The following is an 18,536-nucleotide window of genomic DNA, read 5'->3' on the forward strand; positions in this document are numbered from 1 at the left end:
TCGCTTGTTAATTCGTTTAGAGTATTTCCCTCAAAGTTCCAAATAAAACCAATTTTCGTGCTTTCGAAAAGTATGCTCAATTCTTATTTTGTGTGTAGTTTATTCAAAATGTGTGTGTTTTTTAATATTGTGCAAATATTTAAAAATACAATTACAATGCTTGACGCGAATAATTATTAAAAAAAAAAAAATGATAAAGTTTATATATGTTGGCAGTTATTTGTCTGTTTGGAGTTTGGAATTTATTGTTTTTTTGTTTTTTCTTTTTCATTATCTCTCTGTTCCAATACATAAATTTTGAGGATATGTTTTGTGAGTCTTTTTGCAGGATATTAAATTGTATTTTTATTATTTTCAAATGGTTGGACGTAGAAAATTCTTGAGGCTGGACGAATGTGTGCCGAAATCAAAAAAGAATAATAAAAATAAAAAATAATAAAAGAAATGAAAATATTTGCATCGTTGTTGCTGTTTTTTGTTGGTGTTTGTGTTGTGGTTTTTTGCATTTAAATATTTAAAACTCTTCGCATTGAACTAAAGATAGTAGAATAAAAATCTTATAGGATGTGGAACATACATATTTATGCATATATATATTTGTATATATATGCATTAATATACGTATAGATAGATATATAGTTTATACAGTAAGTGTTTAGCATATACATATGTACTAGGAGTAAGTTTACTAAAAATAGAGCAATATTTTATAACTGTGCAATAGTATTTGTTTAAAAAATTATTTTTTTTTCGTTTTTTTGTAGTTTCTTTTTCATAGTTGCAAACTTTAAAATTGTTACTTTAAAGCTAGAGAAAATAGATCCATTTTCGAGGCAATGCAAAGAGAATTATGCCAAAAAGAATTAATTAAGTGACGTGTGCTAAAAGACTACGCATAAATATATTGAAAGAAAAGATTCCCGTGCGTGTTTAAAGACCCTCTCCCAAAAATTAGAATCCCAATCGGAAAAGGGTATATAAAATGTTTGTGTATGTTTGTGTATAAAAAATAATAATAAGAAAACAAATAGAAATAATAATAAGAGTAATAAATGTGTGCCGTGTTCCGTGCTATTGTTGTTAGTGGTTGTTGTTGCTGTTGTTTTTTATTGTGCAATGATTCTCCCTCCGCACTTTCTGCCGGTTTGCTGATGTTTCTTGATTTGATTTGTGAGTGAGAAGCTTCGACCGGCTTAGACCTCGGTGACGGGACGTTTCTCGATCCAGGCCTTGATGGGCTCCAAGGCATTGATGGCATCGACGACGCCGCGCAGTGCCGGATATGGCTCCAGCAGATCACGCTTGACCATGTAGTTCATGTAGTCGGTGATGCCGGCAAAGTAAACATCGGCCCAGGTCAGCTGAAGTATTATACAAAAACGAAAAGGATTTGAATATGAATTGAATTTTGAACAGTTGGCCATTTAAGGGCGTAAGGACGTACCTTGCCCAGAGCCAAATGACCATCGTTATCCTTGACGGTCTGCTCCAGTTTCTCCAGATAGAATGGAATGACCTCGGCATTTAGGGTGACCAGCTTCTTCTCCTTGATCTCATCCTCGGGCTCATACGAGACGACTGCAATTTCTATACATTAAAAATTCCCGAGTTAATCAAGGACACTGAACATGAAAACTGAAGCACACATTGTTCGCTACTTAGACGGAAGTCATTGATGGTATCAACAACAATATCAATCTGCAGATCCTCCCACGGCGTTGCGCCGCACAAACCGACAGTCTTGGCCAGGAAACGGGCCATCGAGATGCTCTGATGCACACGCTTGCCATCCACCTCCAGCACCGGCATCTGACCCATGGGCATGGCTAATCAAAGTAGTCCTCTCACATTTTAGTTACCGCTCATCATGGCACAAGAACGGGGACAACGGTGACAACGGGGACAACGTTCAACTTACTTGGCTTCAAGGCGGGCCACTCGTCGCGGGTGACGCGGACATCCTCGTACTCGATGGCGCCATAGGCGAACAGGTAGCGCAACGGTTCGGCGAGTGCCTTCACATTGAAATAGAACAGGGTATAGCTGTGCTTGATTGGCTCGGTGGGTTCGGCGGGTGCAGCCTCGCCCTCGCCCTCGGCGGGTGGTGCTGCCTCGCCCTCGGCTGGTGGTGCGCCCTCAGCTGGTGGTGCTTGTGCTTCGTCGGCCATTTCTGCGTTTACTCAATGCAAAATTCCCTGCAACAAAACTGTTGAGTATCAATTTCAATTTATATATATTCAATAACGCCTACGATTCAATTTCAATTTCTTATCGTTCACGACTCTCACAACTGACACAGCCCAGTTTAATCAGTTGATTGTTTGTTTGTTTTTTTACTCAATACGTGGCGAAACTCTCAGATAGCAAAACAGCAACTGTGGCTGTAAACGGCTAAGTAAATTGTTTATTTTCTCTCATAACTATGATTTAGAGATTATTGCTGATATGAAAAATAGTTTATAGTCATTCCGATAAGATAAACTAATCATAAGCGTTGAAAACGAAAACATTCTTTTATTTCACCAAAGTATTTCGAGTACAGCTATCGCTTTTGATATATCTATAAGGCAAAAATTGATATTAGCAGGGTAATCTACTAATCACATCAATTGTTTCTATAGTTTTATATATTCTCATACTTTTCTATATCTGTGTTCAGTTGCAGCTGTCTTTATACTTTATAGTTGCGAACTTCTTGTCTGCTTTGCTTCTATTACACAATTTAACCTTCGTTGATCTATAATTAAGCCTTATAAACCATTTCTTTCTGCGTACACTCGAGTTGTCCATATTTGTCGTCAAATTGTTGAACATTCCGCCAGGCAATAAATCAAAAGCTGACAACAAAATCATTACCATATAATTGCAATATATATATATTTATTTATATATATATATGTATCATATGCAATATATAAGGTATATAAATGTTTCTTATGGAGTGCAAAAGCGGAAATGCATTGATTATGCCAGAGACACAGACTCGACAATGAGTGAGACGAAGGGGACGGGGAAGGAGGAGGAGGAGGAGGCGCACAGACAGACTGAGACTCAGACTGAGACTGAGACTCTGACTGAGATCCACACCCACATGAAATTCGCATTGAACAACGGAGTCTCTGTCGGATTGTCTGTGGATCAGTTGGGTTCTGGTTGCACGTCAAGAACTGTTTGTTGCTGGGGCGTTGGCGTTGGTGCTACGCCCCTATTTCCATTGTTTATTTATATATATATATATATTTATATATTTATTTTCTTTTTAATATTAACTGCTGTGGCAGGAAGTGACGCGAAGCCCTTCGTGTGTACCTCGGTTGGGTGCAGAGCTCCGAATACGCTTATAATCATTGTCTTTGAAGCCCTGCCACATTTGGCAGTTTGCCCATTCAGTCAGTCAGTCAGTCGCCTGCCCCTCCCCCAGCCGGCTCTAAGTAATGCCCCATTGGTTGCCTCTTCCGCTGCAATTTCGTGTCTCAAATTGCAACAATCGATTTGTCGACTCTTTCTCTCTCCCTCTCTCTCTCGTTCTTTCTCTATCTCTGTCGCTCGTTTACGTTCTATCTGCGTTGCACGAACTTGTTGCTGTGGGTGCCTCAATTGAATTTAATTTGGCATGATCCATTGCTGGGCAAGAGGGGAGGGTTGGAGGGGGAGGTGGGTGTATTTTAGTGTCATGATTTAATTAAATTTCGATTTTAAATTTGCTCGCCTGTGTGCTATTTTAGTGCTTTGATGTTTTGCCCCATTGCCTTGTCTCCCGCCGAGCCACTTAATTGTGTGAAATCGATTTTCGTTTCCTTCGAAATGTCAAGTAAAAATGTTGGTGGGGGGAGGGGCGGGGTGGCTAGTTCAAAATGGAGTCCGGAAAATAATGAAACTAGCATTTCATTTGTGAATATAAATTGTAGTTTTAGAGCGTTATCTTTCCCATATATACATATATTTTTACCGATTTAATAATATCCAGTTACTCAAATCACTACAATAATATTCCATCAATTATCTGGCAAGCTAAAGTTTTCGTTCCTAATAAGAATCTAAGGTTATTTTTTCATTTTTCCGACATTATTAAAACTATTAATCTATCAATTTTAAGCTGTCCTGTCAGTTTTTAATAGATAGCCATTAAAAACTGTTAGGCAAAAAGTGAAATGCTTCACGGGGAGTCTCATTTACTATATTTATTATACTATATTTTATATTTAAATAGGTCAGGGACCTTAAACTACGTCAGAAAGTAAGCACAAGTTGAATTCAGGAATCCTCAGTGCTCAGATGTTAAAGTAAAAAATATTCGAGGTGAGTAGAAGGCTAACACTGATTACAATTGGACTGATAGATAGTAAGTTCTCCAGACGAAATTCTTATCAATGACATTTACAAGTGCCGCACACTGAGAATTCAATTGGCTGAGCGAGTATTGAGTATTTCTTTTTGTCCATTATCAAAATTAAGTAGATTAGTAGATAGCTATTGTCTGCGGTTATATAAGCTCGGGCGATCATTTTGAATTGAATTCGGAATTTTTTAAATTGCACTCGTTTTTTTATTTTTATTTTTTTTCTGTGTGTGTGTGTGAAAATTGTTCCGTTAGTGAAATAAGCAAGTACCTCACGGTTCGAAATTCGGACGCGCACTCCACGTTTGAAAATGAATTTGGATTTCGAGTTTACTATTTTCTAATGCGATTCGTCGAACGTCGTTGTCCTTCACATATTTGCGTGCGAATGATTCGAGTCGTAGGCAAGAACTGCGAATGCCCGAAACGAGTTCAAAACTTTTCGATCTCGAATCGATTGACCCACAAATCAGTTAAGAAGACAGTTCCAAATTTAGACACGATATACCCGAAATACGAAGTTGCAGACGAACGAAGACGGACGACGGACGACGGACAACGGACGACGAACGACAATGTTAAGCACTCGGCTTTCGATAATTGGTTTTAAATTTTTTTTCTTTCTTGCGCCTTCTTCTTCTTTGATTGGCAAAAGACACCTTTCAGCAAATTTAGTTAATTACATCACTGCGGTAATCACTCACTAATATAGTATTTGTTATACTATATGCTTTCAATTTCACATTTGCGTATGGTTGTTGTTGTCCTTTCTGGTTGTGCCTTACCTCAATGAATTTTTCGAAAAATTCAGCTCCAGTTGCGCTTCCTAATTGGACAATTATACTTTTGGAGATTGGCTTTGCTCACGTGGGCTTTTCAGCACTGCGTCTGGTCACACAGCAAAACACACTCAGGAGAAAATGAGATGAACCTGAACCGATCGCAGCAACAGAATCAACTGCAACAGCAATGAACACCGACTATTGTTGGAGAAGTTGAGCGCCGGCTTTTATACGTTCCAATAGTGAAAAAAGGCGGCGCCACTCCCACGTCGATTTGCTCGTGAGTACAGCGAAAGCGGCGTGCGCAAAGAGAGCTTTTCACTGTCTGAGAGAGCGAGTGGATCGCTTTGGATTCATTTTTGTGCTGCACTCTCTCAAAATGCGTGTTGCGTGCTGTTACCGAGTTGAGGTACGTTCAACAATTTGAAGTTAAGAATATTATTATAAAATAATTTATGAAATGTATGTTTAATTTATTTAATGCAACAACAAACAAGTAGAATTGCATGTGATTATAATTAGTTTTTGCCTAGCAACTGCTTAAAATGGCGCTCTCTCTTCCTTGCTCTCTGAGCGGTGAATGCCGCTTAGTGAATAGAGAGCGGGAAAGAAAGAGAGAGCAGCTAAGCCGGCTGCCGGCCGGTTTAATGCCGCCTTAGGTATATGTGTACGTGTGTGTGTATGTGTGAGTGAGAGAAATTGCATTTGAAATGTGTGCGAGCTGTGGGCGTTTGGACATTTGCTCTCTCGCTCAATGCCTTACAAAGGAATTTTTCACTTATGAATTCAATTAAATGCCGCAAATATTTTAATATTCTTATTCTCCACATGGCTATTGTGTGCAGTTTTGCCTAATTGGGCATTTACATTTCGCAGTTCGTAATTTATTCGTTTTCGCTCACAATTTCTTTTTATTTGCATTCCACGCTTGTCTTTTTGCTTAAGCGTAAACTTATATTTATTGTTCATGTGTTTGGGGCTCATTTTTTTCATATTCTTAGCTAAATATTTGGCGAGCTTTCAATTATGAACCAATTACGGCACACTGATTCAATATTTATCGTTGCTCTTAGTTGGAGTAGCTTATTTGACTCTTTAATGATAGTTTAAACAAAAACTAAGTGAGGCACTATTTGTAATAATGGTTCCTGGTTCGTTTCTAATAATAGCGGAAGCTAAGCGATTGTTAACTCTACAAATAAGCTAAGCTTTTTTTCTCAACACCCACGAATTTTTTCTTTTTTTTTCAAAACGTTTCTTATCTTAATAGCATCAGATATGTGGCAATTTTAAGCTGCCTGCAGGATTTGTTTTTTTTTTTCATTTCCGCTAGAAATGTGTCTTTGTCATCGATTTTAACAGCAAAGCAGGAGGGAAATGTTATTGTAACGCCAACATGATCCCCCGATTCATTTATTTGTCAAATGTTTACGGCCATCGGCGCCAGGCATTGAAATCTGAACGAATTTCCAGCCTGTTTATGCTTACGAGCGCAAACAAAAAGCAACTGGTTCTGTGCAGTTGCAAAGTGAGTGAGTGTGTGTGAGTGAATGAGAGTGAGTTAGTACGGAAAACATCTTTCAAGAGAACCCAAAAGCTTTTCAATTTAAATGCCTGGTACAAAATGGCTCAAAAGAGAATTTCTTTGTCTTAACCGTTTTCCTTAAAATCAAATTTAGCAGCTTGTACTGCTTGCATTTTGCACTGCTTGCTCTGCACTTAACGAGCTTTCGTGCCCAATTGAAAGCTCAGCGATAGCAAATCAACTTGCTTAAGTACTTGCTCAAAAGCTTATTGCTACATCACTTGAGCATTATTTTAAACTGAGGCGGCAAATTAAACAAATTTTTAAGATTGTAAAAAATCAAACCATAAAAAGCCACTTGAAACTGAAGACTTGGTAATTGGCTAAAATATTGATTAAAACTGTAAATTTCATCAGCTACCCAGTGAATCCCCCTGCAATGAATTGCAAATCGTTATTTACGTTTACTTTGTTGACCAACTTGATAAGCGTTCGAAAATTCGCTAAGATAAGCTGAAAATATGGCCAAGTGGCCTCAATGAGATAAATGTTGGTAGCAATCGAATTGCACAAAAGAAAAACATGCTTGATAAGTCACAGCTTTTGAGCTAATGAGAAGTTTTTTTTCTGTTGGAAATTTGTTGTTTTCACTTTAATATTAGAGGAAATAATTGCTTAACTCTGAGAATTGTCGCAACGACAACAATTTTAGCTGGTTGAAATCAACTAGCCTGTCTTTGTCTGCCATTGTATTTGTCGGCCTAGACTAATTAAGAATTTATGCCGCCTGCTTGCACCTGTGTCTGTGTATGTAAATAAAGAGCGAAATAATAAAACTGCAACAAAAAGAATTATGACAATAATTTGCTGTATAAAATGCGGCGAACTCACACACACACACACAATATCAGGCGAACTCACACACGCGACAGCTGTTAAACTGTGTGAGTGTGTGCAATCTAAATAATAAAGATAAAAGAACAACAAAAAATTATAACTGAAGTGCCAACAACACAAACAACACCAACGAAAGCAAACAGTTAGCAGTCAACAACACCAACAACAACAGCAATGACGCGAGCGTGTGACAAAGACGGAGACGGAGAAACAGACTCTGCATTGTACAGTGGCATATATCCGTTGTTTTGCACGTGACAAACTTGTCTAATCAAATATAAAATGATTGACTTACACAATAGTTGTAATTGATTTATTAATCACATATTTAAATAGTTAAGTATTTACACTATATGTATTTCAATTCCAAAAAGAAGTGTATCAGCTTCAATAAAGCATAATGCATCCGTTGTCATAATTTCATTTCGCACCATACGATTTTGGCCCACTGTCACGTGAGAGTGCGAGCCGAGTGCGCACTTGCTGCAATGCGCGAATTCCGGATCAGTGCCAATTCAAATGCGCAGGTGAGCTGAACGTTTTCATTGCCGTCGTCCGGTTCGTTCACTTTTCGTTCGCATCGTGTCGACTTCGTCACTTCGTCGTATCTGCGCAGAACAGTTAACTACAACGACACTTGACTTTGTGTGTCTACATGCGTGTTTGTGTGTGAGTGTGTGTTTGTGTGCGTGTGCGTGGGCATATTGCGTATACGCCACGAGCGCTGTTGGTAGTTGTAGAACTTTAAACTGATTTTGTACACTTATTAAAATTAGTCGTAATTGTTGCAATTCTCATTGAAAGCGTGACCTTTATTTGGTTTACGTTTCATTTCGTGCCCGCTAAGCAATGTAAGTGACAAAAATGAACATAATATACAAGTATTTATAAAACCCAAAAATAAAACTGAAACGACAGCACTAAACTAAATAAAAGCATATGAAACGAAAACGAACTCAGAAAGAAATCCAGCTAATTGTTTAATTAACACGTGCACGCCACTTACAAAAGCAAAAAGAAATATATAAATTATTATGACAAATAATAACAAAAATTTAAAAATAAAATGATTTTACATAGCACTTTTGTCTTACTTTTGTCGTCATGTCTGTGTTTGTTTTGTGTGAGTTTTAAATGGGGTTTTTTGTTCTTTTTTATCGCTACATTTATTTACTATTTATTCACATTTTAGTAGCGGACTTAACGCATTTTTGTATGGCTAACCTTACCAAATGGTATCAGTTGCGGCTTGTGTCAGTTCGAGTGTATTTGTTTTACTTTTTTATTATATTTTTTGCTCGTTATTTACTTTACTTATCGGCTGAATGAGAGATACATACAGAAAGACAGTAACAAACAAAAAGCAACAAATTAATGTGGAAAAATACAGTGAATTGGCGTTATTTGAATGATGGGAAACAACTGCGCCAAGCTTGTTTCACTGGAATTTTATAATTATATGTTATTAGTCTTTCGATTCCGAATATCCAGATACTTCACAAATTCATCTTGGTTTATGTTTATAATAATAATAAAAATTCACTTTGAATTATAACGATCAGTAAGCATCATTATTTATTATTTATGACAGCTATATAATCATTTCATTTCTTACTTGGAAATTATTTTATTATTATATTTCATTCGAATAATGTCAAGAATGAAAATTGTGTACGGCACACAAAAAACTCCCTAACTTATCTGCAAATAATACAATCATATCTGTCATTTACTTTTATGATTATGGCAGTTTATTTTTGTGCCGGAAATTCCTGGAAGCAGCTTAAACAACCAATCGAGCGATTAGAGAAAGAGATAGCAAAAATGTCTCCATAGTAAAACATTTTGTGTTTGAACATGTTGCATGCGCTTTTAAGCAACTAATGCTCGTCATAACCAGTTTTTGAAGCCAAAAGTCAGACCGTAATTGACTCTATCGGTCTAAAAATAGCTATTCAGTTAATCTAATGGAGCGACAAATAGAATCATTGCCAAGGTTAAAACTAAAGCTGTTCCGCTTTGTTTTACCTTATCACCATCTATTGTAGACTGAGCGCATTTTTGTTGTTGTTGTTGTTGTAAAGAATATGAATCATAGCTTGTAAAATAAACAATTGAATTGAATTTTAGTTGTGGAAAACTGCAACTCAGCAAATGCAAAGTGGCAACAGCGCACATCACAAACAAAATAATTCACTAATCCATGATTAAAATATAGATTAAAGAATTTGTTGCTCAAGCTGCGGGGACTTTTTTGTGATTGTGAATTGTATTTTTCTTTGGGAATAACCCATTATCATTAATGAAAGCCAATGCGATGAGTTTTCATTGTGATTCACCTGTGATATCAATTTTACCGACTTACACCAAATAAAACAACAATTTTGGACATTTGCACCCAGAATTTATTCAACGATTTTACTTTGAACAGTTTGCACGCGAGCCTCAACGCAATTGGCAAATTTCAAATAGTTGCTATTGAAAATGGTATCAAAAATGGTCTCAAGTAATTAAGACACAATTTCTTATCGCCCGCATTGCAAGATAAGATAGCTGGGTCCGTCCTCTCCACGATTATGAGTGGCAACCTTTTGGCCCAGCAAATGAAGTCAAGAGCAGGCTTGTTACGTCTGTCTAGCCTCTCTCTCTATTATTGTGACAAGTTATCTAACTGGGTCAATAAATCCACCTGCTCTGCGTAATTATGATGGTAGCTATTTATTCACATGAATCAAAGTAAACTCTGAATGTTCTATTTATCTGTCAATTTATGGCACAACAATGGGCTAGTCAAGAGTTGCAGGCGTTTGCTGGATACGAACCGGATTCCAAGCAGCTGTAAAAATATGAGTGGAAATGAATATGAAATGAAATAAATGTGAAACAAATGAACCTTTGCTGAAATAAGTCTCTCAAAAATCAGTTATAAATCCAAATTGGTCCACAACTTGCTCACTGCCATTCTTCTGTCGAAACTGTGACGATTTTTAAGTTGTAGTCTGGCATCAAGCTGAACTCTGATTGTCGAAATATGTTTTTTTTTTTGTTGAAATTCATATTGTATATTATTGGGCACTCAATGGCCAACAGCTTCCAATACCAGTGGAGTTTATTTAAATTTTTTTGCATGACCTTATTTAGTATAAGAATCGCATTAAGTCCTCCGAGGCCAGGAGGCATCGTTAGTGCTCTTGTCGCTGTCTAGGCCACAACAGGAGCAAATGTCCAAGTCCTAGTCCAATAATTGCCGTTCCTGGTCACATATCTTTCCCAAATCGCTGCTGCCCGAGCACGAGGAATTGCTGGTGGTTCGCCCCTGCGATTTGCCGTCCTTTAAAGGATCGCTGACGGCCTTGCTATGAAGCGCTTTGCCTTGGTTACATGACGCAGCTGGCATCTTCATTTTCAGCTTGTAAATTTGCCCCTGGCGGTCCACAAAGCCAAGCCGTACACTCGCCTCCAATCCGCGCTCAACCTCCTTTTGCAGCTGGGCCAGCTCGTTGAAGCGTATATTTTGCTGCTCGGCCACCTGGATGATAATTTCCTCCTTGATGGCGGGACCGCCAAGCGAGACAAAGGCACCATATATATTCAACGGCTTCATCACTACAATTTTCAATTACTGCCAATTTGTGGCTAGTTCAAGTAGATTTTATATGAACAAATGTGTAATACTGATGGAATTGTTGTTGAATTTGCCTGAAATTCCCAGTACCGGTCGAAACGTCACATATAATTAACTTCACCTGATCGTGTATGACTGTATAGATACATATATATATATATATATATATATATGTGTGTGTGTGTGTGTGTGTGACTCTCCTCTGACAATGTATACAAAACTAACAACGCTTTTGTTTTGAACCCCTGATCGCTTGACGTCATTCGTAGTATAAATAAAAATTGTATTTAAATGTTACTAGTTCTGAACTCATACACACACAGTTCTCCTCAAATATTTGTGCGAATATTAAACTAATTTAATTAGTTAAGCACCAAACAAAAAAACACTCGGAATTCTAAAAAGAGAAATAGTTGGCTCCGTCTGAACTAACAAGTCTCTCGTGCGCACAGCATGGGTTTTTTCTGGGATTTAACTACTTAAAAATATATTTATCAACAACGATAAAAGTCGTTATATGAAAAATTTGATTGCCTAATCGGAGAGAAGTGCGAATTTATCAAATAAATGCTATCTTTAACTTGTGTAAATGTTTTAGTTTAAATGTTTTTTTTACTCAAATCGAAAATTCTTCAGAGTTTATTTACGCTTAATTACTTTAAGTGTATACAAATGCTGTGTGTATATTTTTAAAATATATATTTTTATTTTTTATTTATTTTCTATAATCAGAAATATTTTGCTTAAATTCGTATTTTGCAGAGCCCAAAAAGACAAACAACAAAAAAGCTGAGCAACTGCTGGCGACAAAATACACGAGATTCGAATACGTGTTTCCCTCCGAAGACAACACAACACATGCCATAAAGAATTCTATATACAAATTAACATATAATTTCTTGGATATACAAAAAGAATTAAAATTAAATTTGTAGCTGGGAGTGGAACGATTGGCATTGAAAGGCTTGTGCAATTTGCTGTAAGCGAAATGCCACAGAAATAATAACAAATACATTATAAATTAAGCAACTCAAAGAGAAGCAGAGCGAGAGAGAGAGCCGTTGGAGAGTGTAAGTAAGATTGATAAGCGTTATCAGTCGCCAGCAGGCACGCCTACTCAAACAGTGAGCGGCGGCGACATGGCCGACGAAGATCTCAGCCCGTTGCCGTTTCGACGGGAGCGCAACTTGAGCAATCGCAATTTCAACAAGCGCAACTCGCGTCGTCGCAGCGGCCAATCGGCGACGGATGTGGAGCGTCACAGTAGTGCCGTGGACGTGGAGTACGGCGGACAGCGACGCGACAGCACAGCGAGCAGCAGTTCCAGTTCCTTTCAACTTTCGTACTCGGTGAATTCGGATACGGAAAGTGCGTTCAATCGCCGATCCATGCTCAAAATGCGTGCGGCCAGTGAAGAGACGGCGCCGGTGGAATCGTCGACACCACAAACATCGGAAATCCCGGAACGGCCCACGACGTTAACTGGCGCGGATCCAGCACTGCTCGATGTACGCCAAAAGGTGCAACGCTTCGAGACGCTCAAGTCGACCATTAGCTATTTGCGACAGGAGCGTCTCAGTCTGAAGCTGCTCGAGAATCGCCGGCATCCGAGCTTTTCGCAGCACGATACAACAGTTCAATACTATACTCCACCCCCGCCACGTCGTGTTGCCCTGCCCGGCATGGGCTCCAACAGAAATTCCATATCCAGTGCACACATCAGCATCGATGAGGTGCGTTCCGAGGACGAAGTCGATCAGATATCCGACTTTGAAACAGATCCCCAAGATGCCGTCGAATATGTGCTCAGCGAGAGCCAATCTGCGGTGTTGGGCAACAGCTCCCCAGATCCCGATGAGCCGCAGGAACATGTTGTGCACCGATCGATAAGCGCGGATCCAGCGTGCAACAATACCTTGCCGCTCAAGCCGCGCAATGACAAGGATTTCCCAAGGTGAGTACGAAAATGGTGAAAGCTTCGAATATCAATTTCGATTTATGAAATTTTCAACACTGTTTTGCAATAGTTAGCTTATCCAAATGCGCCTTTTTCAATACTGTTTCCTGTTTGGGGTGTTGGACAGGTCGAGAATTCCACTCATTTTTGAGGGTTGCGCCATTTTACAACACTAGTTTGAGAACACTTAATTCGAACTTCATTTTTATTAAGTCATATTAAAAAGTTTTCAATTTGAACTTTGTTTCGCCACCGTTTTCCAACACAGTTTGTTCCCAAAATCGAGCTTTGCAATCAAAAATGTGTTTTCCATTTTAGTATTGTGCAAAGTCGAACATTTAATTAATTGACTTGACCAAATTTGTTGGTATTCATTGGAAATGCCGGCGCTGATCTTAATTGGCAAGTGTGTGACAAGGCTGGGAGTGTTAATTAGAGTTCGGGTCGGTATTTGGAACCGGTTGCGGCTTGGAGTCAACCGTCAAAATCAAATAAACAAACAGACACAACTAACACTCGATTATGAAATGTACCAAAATTTATAAAATATGAATCTGTGGAAATCAGTCGGTCACGTTAAAAAGAAGCTCCAGCTAAACAATGGAGGGCTCAGAACCCAACGATGGGCCAAGCGGCAGCAAGCGACAAGAACAGATGCAGATGGCCCCAATCAGGGAAATGAGAACACAAGAAACTCAAGCAGATCTCGGCCACCAAATGCCGAGGCACACAAAGAAAAGAGTCAGGATTCCGGAAGTGCTGCCCACGACAGAGTCGCAGGAGATATACCAGCCAGAATTGGTGTACACAGCACCAACCATCGAGGCAAGTATTCAAGAGAGATCACTTGGATCGATGACCGACAGCTTAAAGAAACAGAGCTCGGGCAGCGAAAGGGAAAGCGGCCTCGATGACAATCAAGCAGAAAGTCAAACACATCGCAGCTCTAGCGTCAGCTTTACCATGCATGATACGGAGGGTTTTATCCAGGGGGTGGGTACTCAATTGCCGTAGTCGTCGTCGGATCGATATTATTTCTTGCTAGCTTTCCAGCTGACTGGTTTCATAGTCACCGGTGTCTCCATGTTCCTGCTAATCATGATCTCCTGGCTCGCCATATCTCAGCTGCCATTTTTCCTCGAAGTCTTGACAGATTCAGCCGTTGCCCTGCATCGTACCTGTGGCAATTTCAATATGTTCCAAGGACATCATGACCCCGTCAAGCATATCAAAAGGGTAAGGCTTGCAGCCACAACTTAGACCTCAAGCAGAGTGTTTCCCAAATTTTGTCGAGCGATAAGTAACCCTCAATAATCCCACTTGCCTGACTCATACACCCCCACATACGCAATACATATAGAAGCAATCTGGTGTCTCTGTTGCTGTTGCCTTCGCGTCACCTTATCAGCAGGCAATTGGAGACGCCATGTGATTCACTCCGTGTAACTAGCCTTGCTGCGGTATTTTTTTTATCTCATTCGTTGTTGTTTTTCTTGTCGTTATCATAATAATGTTCATCGAGGCTAGACTAGTAGTCAGTGATAAGTGCTATAAAAAGCTTAACGTGTTTGACCGCTACAATAATTAATGATTTTATTTATGGTACACACAGAAATTATCGAACTACGCCGAGGAGGAAGACTGAAATCATTGGGACAACAAACCATGAACTGGTTGGCAAATTTCATTCAGTCTATCAGCCCAAAGAGGAGTAAGTATTTATATATATATATATATATCAAATATGAACAACTACTAAATATATATTCTTTTATCTTGCAGAGAGGATGAGACTGAGATCGAGCTAAGAGATAAGAGCGATAAGTGTGTTCATCCCATACTTGAGGAGCTGATCCACACCGAGGAGACCTATGTGAATAATCTGTTCACTGGCTTGGAGAACTATGGCAATATATTTCAGCGCAAGGATCTGCCACTGGGATTGCGTGGCAAGAAGTATGATCTCTTTGGGAATATTGAACAAATCGCCGAGTTCCATCGCGATGAGTTTCTACCCATGCTTCATCGGAATCGTCGTGATCTGAAACGTTTATTCGATGAGTTTCTACAGTTTTTGGATGTGAGTAGTGAATATATATATATATACATATATACATCTAGTTATTAATATATATTTTCACTTTGATCTTGCAGCATGACTGCTTCTATGGCTATGTGATCTTCACGATGAACAAACAGAAATCCTTAAAGCTGTGTGATCTCTATAAAAATTACTTTACAGTAAGTAAAGCTGGCAACTATCTGAGTTGTTCAACATAATTCCTGTATGAAAAACTCACCAGTTTCTTCTTTCTTCCATCTCTTCCGTAGAGCATTCGTTTGGAGCGCGATGATAAGCTGGGCATCAATAGCTTCTTGGTGCAGCCCATTCAGCGCATGGCGCGTTATCCACTGCTCCTTACCCAGTTCATCAATGTAAGTCGAGAGTTGTCTGCCCTTAAGCTATATCTATTAATTGATATCTTAAATTTTGCATTTTTGCAGACATTCTTCAAGAATCGCGACATTGTGATGAAGCCTCTGATTGAGTCCTGCTGCCGCCTGGAGAAGCGACTGCGCACTTTGCTGACCACCACCAACGAATCGGAGATCATCAACGATATTGTGGACTGCAATGAGGTGGGTTCTATTGCAAAAATATGACCAGAACGTAATTCAACTAACTTTGTTTCTTTTCTGCTTTGCAGTTCAATGTGTTTTATCAGGGCAAGTTCCGCAAGGTTAGCGAGTTTCAGGTGCTGGATCACAAGCTGAAGCGCACTTATCGTGCCAAAGTCTTTATATTTGACAAGTGCATCATCTATACGGAGATTAAGGGCAAAAGTTTGATATTCCATGGTCGCTATCCCTGCGAGCATATTGGCATCTCGGCCAAATCCAAATGCTTTACGCTCTACTATGAGCGTCGCAAGCAGCAGGAATGTGAATTCACAGCTGATCCGGCACAGATACAGCTCTGGCTGGATCTGATACGTGATATGATCAACAGTTTTGCCAATGAGGAGCGGCAAAAGCTGCAGGAGCGTTACTCCCGTGAAAATGATCACTTGCATCGCAAGGCGCCAAGCTTTTCGCTATATCGCGACTCGAATCGCTTCAGCTCGGACAGTGGCATTGGCAATATATGGATAATGCCCAAGCCGGAAGAGGACAGTTGCGGTGGTGGTGGTGTTGGTGGTGGTGGCAATCGGACCACTTGGTATGCTGCCACATAATCAGACAACACGGGAAGCACTTCCCTGACCGCTGTGTGGACCACAAAAAAAAACCAAATATGTCCATTTCCATGTCCTTGTTGACCTGTGGAACGCAACGCTGTACGTTGGGGGCATCAGTTTGGACCTGAAAAGCCTGTGCAATAAGCCAACTTAATATTGAATGTTCATAAATATTCTCGAGTTGATAGCTGGCTTCTTTTTATTATCAACTTAATTTGTATTAACTAATTTGATTTAAAGTCAAACAAAAAAAAAATCAATGAAACAATGTATAAAACAATTTAAGCCTAAAGCTGAACTACCAAATATTGTCAAATAAGTTAATTGTAATATTTAAATGCAATGTATTTTTGTTGTCACAATTAAAGCAAATTGTTGTTACTATTTTGTGTACCAAGGCGAGTTTATTTTGAAAGATTTAATTGCATTTTTTGAGCCATTTTATAGAATTTATCGGTCATTATTGTAGCCAACTATTTGGCATTGACTCCTGGGGATTTGTCGGACCATTTGTCATGACGAGATCAGCCATTGAAATGATTTTGTGAATTGGTTTCTGTTTGCTCTGCGAAGTCAAATTTTGTTGTGTTGGTTGTTGATTGATTGAGCTATTTAAAGCTATTTTTGTAGAGGCCGTATGAGTATCATTTAACCCTTTAGGGGTTTACTGCAACTGCATCTTAGATCGCAAATCAAACATCGCCATATCTATGTATAATCCATTTTCAATCTGGATCTGATTCTGGCGTCTTTTATGACCTGTCGACCATTTGAAAAGGCCAATTAGGAATTTAATCACACACAACAAGAACCTTGACTTACAACACAAATGTCACACATGAGTATCTAACTAATTGATGTGTAAAACATAAAAATCAATGCCTCCCTCAATAAAATATGCGATGCGAACACGTCAAAACAATCGCATTAAAAACAAAACCTAAAAAAATATATATATAAAAATTCGCACGCCACTGAAAAAACTGTGGGAGCCGCTCCACCCTCCATTAAATGGCCATCCATTGATGTGGCTAATAATATGAAACACACACAACAGCAGAGACAGAGAATAACTTGTTTGGCACCCGAACAACTTGTGACATCACTTTGAAAATGTATAAAAATAAAAAACGATAACACACACAGCATATAAATAAGTAAACATTGCTGGCTGCTTTTTAATTTATGCAATATGTTTGCAAACTGCTGTTCGCAGCGGGGCATGCAGCTCATCAATCGCTCCCGGCGAGGCACAATGCCAGTAATAATTGTCCAATTCGTGGTATTCTGGCGACTGTGTTCACCAATTGTTTTTAGCACACAGAAAATCAATTGCAAATAATATAAATGAAAAATAAAATGTGAACAATTGTTCGTATGCAAAATTTGCATTGCGCTGACGACGTTGACAGCGACAAATACAACAATAATAAAGTATTTATTTATATATATGTGTACACATTTGTATTTATATATTTATACAGAGGCTACAGAGTGATCTCTGTGAGATCATCGCCACAAATTTGTATACAGCCAAAGTGTAGCTAATATTTAAGTGCTCAGCTTTGTGAAAGCTCAGCTATTAAGTGAGGCATAACTAACTAACTAGTACAAGGGTTAATTACAATTTGATAGTGATGGCGGTCAAATGGCGAAGTAGTTTTTCTATTACAAGTAATCTGATAAATTTCTTAAAATAAATAGCAATGCATTAGCCGACTTTAACTGCCTTCTTTTGTTTTAACTTTAAACAAGTTGAAGGCAAACCGAAATAAAGTTTATGGCTAGGACAACTTTTAATTATAGTCAGAGCGGTAGCCATAATTACAGTTGAGAATATTAATCAATATCAGACTACTAATTGCCATAAATGACCCAGACTATCTCGCACATGAGATCAATAAATCAAAAGCAAAAGTGAAGAATTATGAATACCAGCAAATATTTAAATATTTTTACAGTTTCATATATTTGTTTATAAACAAATACCTGACGCGTGCTACCAAAGACACAGACAACATGCGCGAAAGAAAGAGAGAGCAGCCGAGAGAGAGAGGAAGAGGGAGAGAGAGGGAGTTCACTGGGAGAGCGCTTGCTATAAAGCTTTTGCTATAAAATTTAGCTGATCGAAACGAAAAGCTTGCAGCTGTCAAGCGTTTAAGCTTTATGGCA

The 18,536-nt window shown here is 38.8% G+C and overlaps 3 protein-coding genes across 14 annotated transcripts; 2 read left to right on the top strand and 1 right to left on the bottom strand.

Annotated features, from left to right (window-relative positions):
* Positions 1-61: 61 nt before the first annotated feature.
* On the bottom strand, positions 62-5,319 carry LOC6561326 (glutathione S-transferase S1). 9 transcript variants are annotated; one of them, XM_001985772.3, is made up of 5 exons: positions 5,125-5,319; positions 1,919-2,195; positions 1,659-1,826; positions 1,445-1,587; positions 62-1,361 (listed from the first exon to the last, which is right to left on the bottom strand). In XM_001985772.3, exons 2-5 carry the CDS (start codon positions 2,166-2,168, stop codon positions 1,194-1,196), a joined length of 729 nt encoding a protein of 242 aa, XP_001985808.1. In that variant the 5' UTR covers positions 2,169-2,195; positions 5,125-5,319; the 3' UTR covers positions 62-1,193. The 9 variants fall into 9 exon arrangements, with proteins under 9 accessions (XP_001985808.1, XP_032591331.1, XP_032591336.1 ...); XM_032735440.2 differs by having other exon boundaries at positions 1,445-1,578; positions 1,647-1,826; XM_032735445.2 differs by having other exon boundaries at positions 1,919-2,206.
* Positions 5,320-8,054: 2,735 nt separating this feature from the next.
* Positions 8,055-16,758, top strand: LOC6561265 (rho guanine nucleotide exchange factor 25). 4 transcript variants are annotated; one of them, XM_032734365.2, is made up of 8 exons: positions 8,055-8,394; positions 11,931-13,122; positions 14,738-14,836; positions 14,908-15,205; positions 15,280-15,366; positions 15,457-15,561; positions 15,631-15,765; positions 15,834-16,758. In XM_032734365.2, the coding sequence occupies exons 2-8, from the start codon at positions 12,308-12,310 to the stop codon at positions 16,359-16,361; spliced, it is 2,067 nt and encodes a 688-aa protein (XP_032590256.1). In that variant the 5' UTR covers positions 8,055-8,394; positions 11,931-12,307; the 3' UTR covers positions 16,362-16,758. The 4 variants fall into 4 exon arrangements, with proteins under 4 accessions (XP_032590256.1, XP_001985810.2, XP_032590255.1 ...); XM_001985774.2 differs by having other exon boundaries at positions 8,055-8,212; XM_032734364.1 differs by having other exon boundaries at positions 15,457-15,765; positions 15,834-16,740.
* On the top strand, positions 13,441-14,236 carry LOC116804987. The gene is made up of 2 exons (XM_032734368.2): positions 13,441-14,118; positions 14,171-14,236. Exons 1-2 carry the CDS (start codon positions 13,726-13,728, stop codon positions 14,180-14,182), a joined length of 405 nt encoding a protein of 134 aa, XP_032590259.1. The 5' UTR covers positions 13,441-13,725; the 3' UTR covers positions 14,183-14,236.
* Positions 16,759-18,536: the final 1,778 nt, after the last annotated feature.

This window comes from Drosophila grimshawi, unplaced genomic scaffold, assembly GCF_018153295.1.
Source record: "Drosophila grimshawi isolate 15287-2541.00 unplaced genomic scaffold, ASM1815329v1 contig_1367, whole genome shotgun sequence".
Taxonomy (NCBI): Eukaryota; Metazoa; Arthropoda; class Insecta; order Diptera; family Drosophilidae; genus Drosophila; species Drosophila grimshawi.

Coding starts and splice junctions, on each gene's coding strand:
- LOC6561326 (XM_032735440.2), bottom strand. CDS start 2,168: ATGGCCGACGAAGCACAAGCACCACCAGCTGAGGGCGCACCACCAGCC. Junction 1,827..1,918: donor GTGGCCCGCCTTGAAGCCAA/GTAAGTTGAACG, acceptor TACTTTGATTAG/CCATGCCCATGGGTCAGATG. Junction 1,579..1,646: donor CCGTCTAAGTAGCGAACAAT/GTGTGCTTCAGT, acceptor TAGAAATTGCAG/TCGTCTCGTATGAGCCCGAG.
- LOC6561265 (XM_032734364.1), top strand. CDS start 12,308: ATGGCCGACGAAGATCTCAGCCCGTTGCCGTTTCGACGGGAGCGCAAC. Junction 15,206..15,279: donor AGTTTCTACAGTTTTTGGAT/GTGAGTAGTGAA, acceptor TTGATCTTGCAG/CATGACTGCTTCTATGGCTA. Junction 15,766..15,833: donor ATATTGTGGACTGCAATGAG/GTGGGTTCTATT, acceptor TCTGCTTTGCAG/TTCAATGTGTTTTATCAGGG.
- LOC116804987 (XM_032734368.2), top strand. CDS start 13,726: ATGGAGGGCTCAGAACCCAACGATGGGCCAAGCGGCAGCAAGCGACAA.